General features: G+C 67.2%; 1 protein-coding gene across 1 annotated transcript; it reads left to right on the top strand.

Annotated features, from left to right (window-relative positions):
* Nucleotides 1-306: 306 nt before the first annotated feature.
* LOC113963056 (anoctamin-8-like) lies at nucleotides 307-1,588 on the top strand (the record flags this gene model as incomplete). The annotated part of the gene is made up of 4 exons (XM_027673845.1): nucleotides 307-470; nucleotides 568-623; nucleotides 957-1,031; nucleotides 1,264-1,588. Coding segments are annotated over exons 1-4 (460 nt in total), but the record flags the coding sequence as incomplete, so codon positions are not given.
* Nucleotides 1,589-1,806: the final 218 nt, after the last annotated feature.

The following is a 1,806-nucleotide window of genomic DNA, read 5'->3' as shown; positions in this document are numbered from 1 at the left end:
TCCCTGTCCCTGTCCCATCCCTGTCCCTGTCCCATCCCTGTCCCTGTCCCTGTCCCTGTCCCATCCCTGTCCCTGCCCCTGTCCCATCCCTGTCCCTGACCCTGATCCTGACCCTGTCCCTGTCCCCATCCCTTTCCTTGCCCCTGATCCTGATCCTGACCCTGTCCCTATCCCCATCCCTTTCCTTGCCTCTGATCCTGTCCCTGCCCCTGTCCCGTCCCTGTCCCATCCCTGTCCCTGCCCCTGATCCTGTCCCTGTCCCATCCCTGATTCTGTCCCTGTCCCATCTCTGTCCCTGCCCCTGATCCTGCCCCTGATCCCACCCCTGATCCCATCCCCACAGGAATTCGTGCTGAGCATCCAGGAGCTGCCCCGGATCATCCGTTTCCTGCCCAAGATCATCCTGGCCCTCATTGTCACCGCCTGTGACGAGCTGTACAAGAAGGTGGCCTACTGGCTCAACGACATGGGTGCGTGGGGGGGTCCGGGGGGGGGCTCCAGGCGGGGCTGGGAGCTGGGATCACCCCCCCTGAGCCCCCCGTGAACCTCCCCCTTTGTGCTTTGCAGAGAACTACCGGCTGCAGAGCGCCTATGAGAAACACCTCATCATCAAAATCGTCCTGGTGAGGGGGACACGGGGGGCACGGGGGGACTGGAGGGGACTGGAGGGGTCCCAGTGGCCCCATGGGGTGACAGAGGGAATGGGAGGGTTCCCAAGGGGGACAGAGGGGTCCCAGCAGCGCCAGAAAGGGACTGGAGGGGTCCTGTGGGGGACAGGGGTGACTGGAGGGGTCCCGATGGTGCTGGGGGGTACAGAGGGGTCTGGAGGGGTCCCAAAAACCTCGGGGGGGAAGGACAGAGGGGGCTGGAAGGGTTCTGGTCGCACCGGGGGACACAGAGGGGACCGAGGGATGCCGGTGCCCCCCCCACGCTCACTCCCCGCCCTTCTCTCGCAGTTTCAGTTTGTAAATTCCTACCTGAGTCTTTTCTACATCGGTTTCTACCTCAAAGACATGGAACGGCTGAAGGAGGTGAGGGGCCGTGCCCGGGGCCGGCCCGAGCCCCCCCGGCACCGCCCGGACGGACAGACGGATGTCCTCGACCCCCCCCCCCCCCCCCCCCCCCCCCCCCCCCCCCCCGGGGCGCCCCCCCCCCCGTGCTCCCACCACGGTCCCTGCGGCTGCTCCGACCCCCGGGGGGTCCCCGGTCCCGCTCACGGCGTCTCTCTGTCTGTGTCTGTCTGTTCTTCTGTCCCTTCCGCAGCTCCTGCTCATCTTCTCTCTCTCCCAAAGCCTCGTGCGGCAGCTCAAAGAGGCTCTTCTCCCCTTCATCCTCCTCCACCTCCACCTCTCTCTCATCTTCCTTAAGGGCCTCCTGAGCTTTTGCTGGAGACTGGGAGTATCCAAAGTAGGAGCGGGGAGGGAGGGGCGGGGCATCCCCCTGGCATCCCACCCCGGGACCCTCCCCCGCCCCCGGGAGGGACACCGGTGTCCCCATCCCCGGCTGTGCCGCAGCTGGCGGTGGCACTGCCGAGGTCCCGTCCCATCCGTTGTCACCGACGGGGCGGTCGCAGGAGAGGGGACACCGGGTTTTGGGTGTCCCGCTCTGGCTGCACGGCCGCGGGGAGGAGCAGGGACCCCCCACACACACGGGATGAGCAGGGACACCGCGGGGACAACAGGGAGGAGCAGGGACCCCGCAGGAGGAGCGGGGACCCCGCGGGGAGGACAGGGAAGGAGCAGAGACCCCGGTGGGGACAACAGGGAGGAGCAGGCACCTCACAGGGGGAGCAGGGACGCCGAGGGG

The sequence above is a fragment of the Neopelma chrysocephalum genome, unplaced genomic scaffold (genome assembly GCF_003984885.1).
Source record: "Neopelma chrysocephalum unplaced genomic scaffold, ASM398488v2 Primary Assembly neopelma1_187698, whole genome shotgun sequence".
NCBI classification, from domain to species: domain Eukaryota; kingdom Metazoa; phylum Chordata; class Aves; order Passeriformes; family Pipridae; genus Neopelma; species Neopelma chrysocephalum.
Note: the sequence above shows the minus strand (reverse complement) of the source record. Positions and strands in the feature narration are given on the sequence as shown.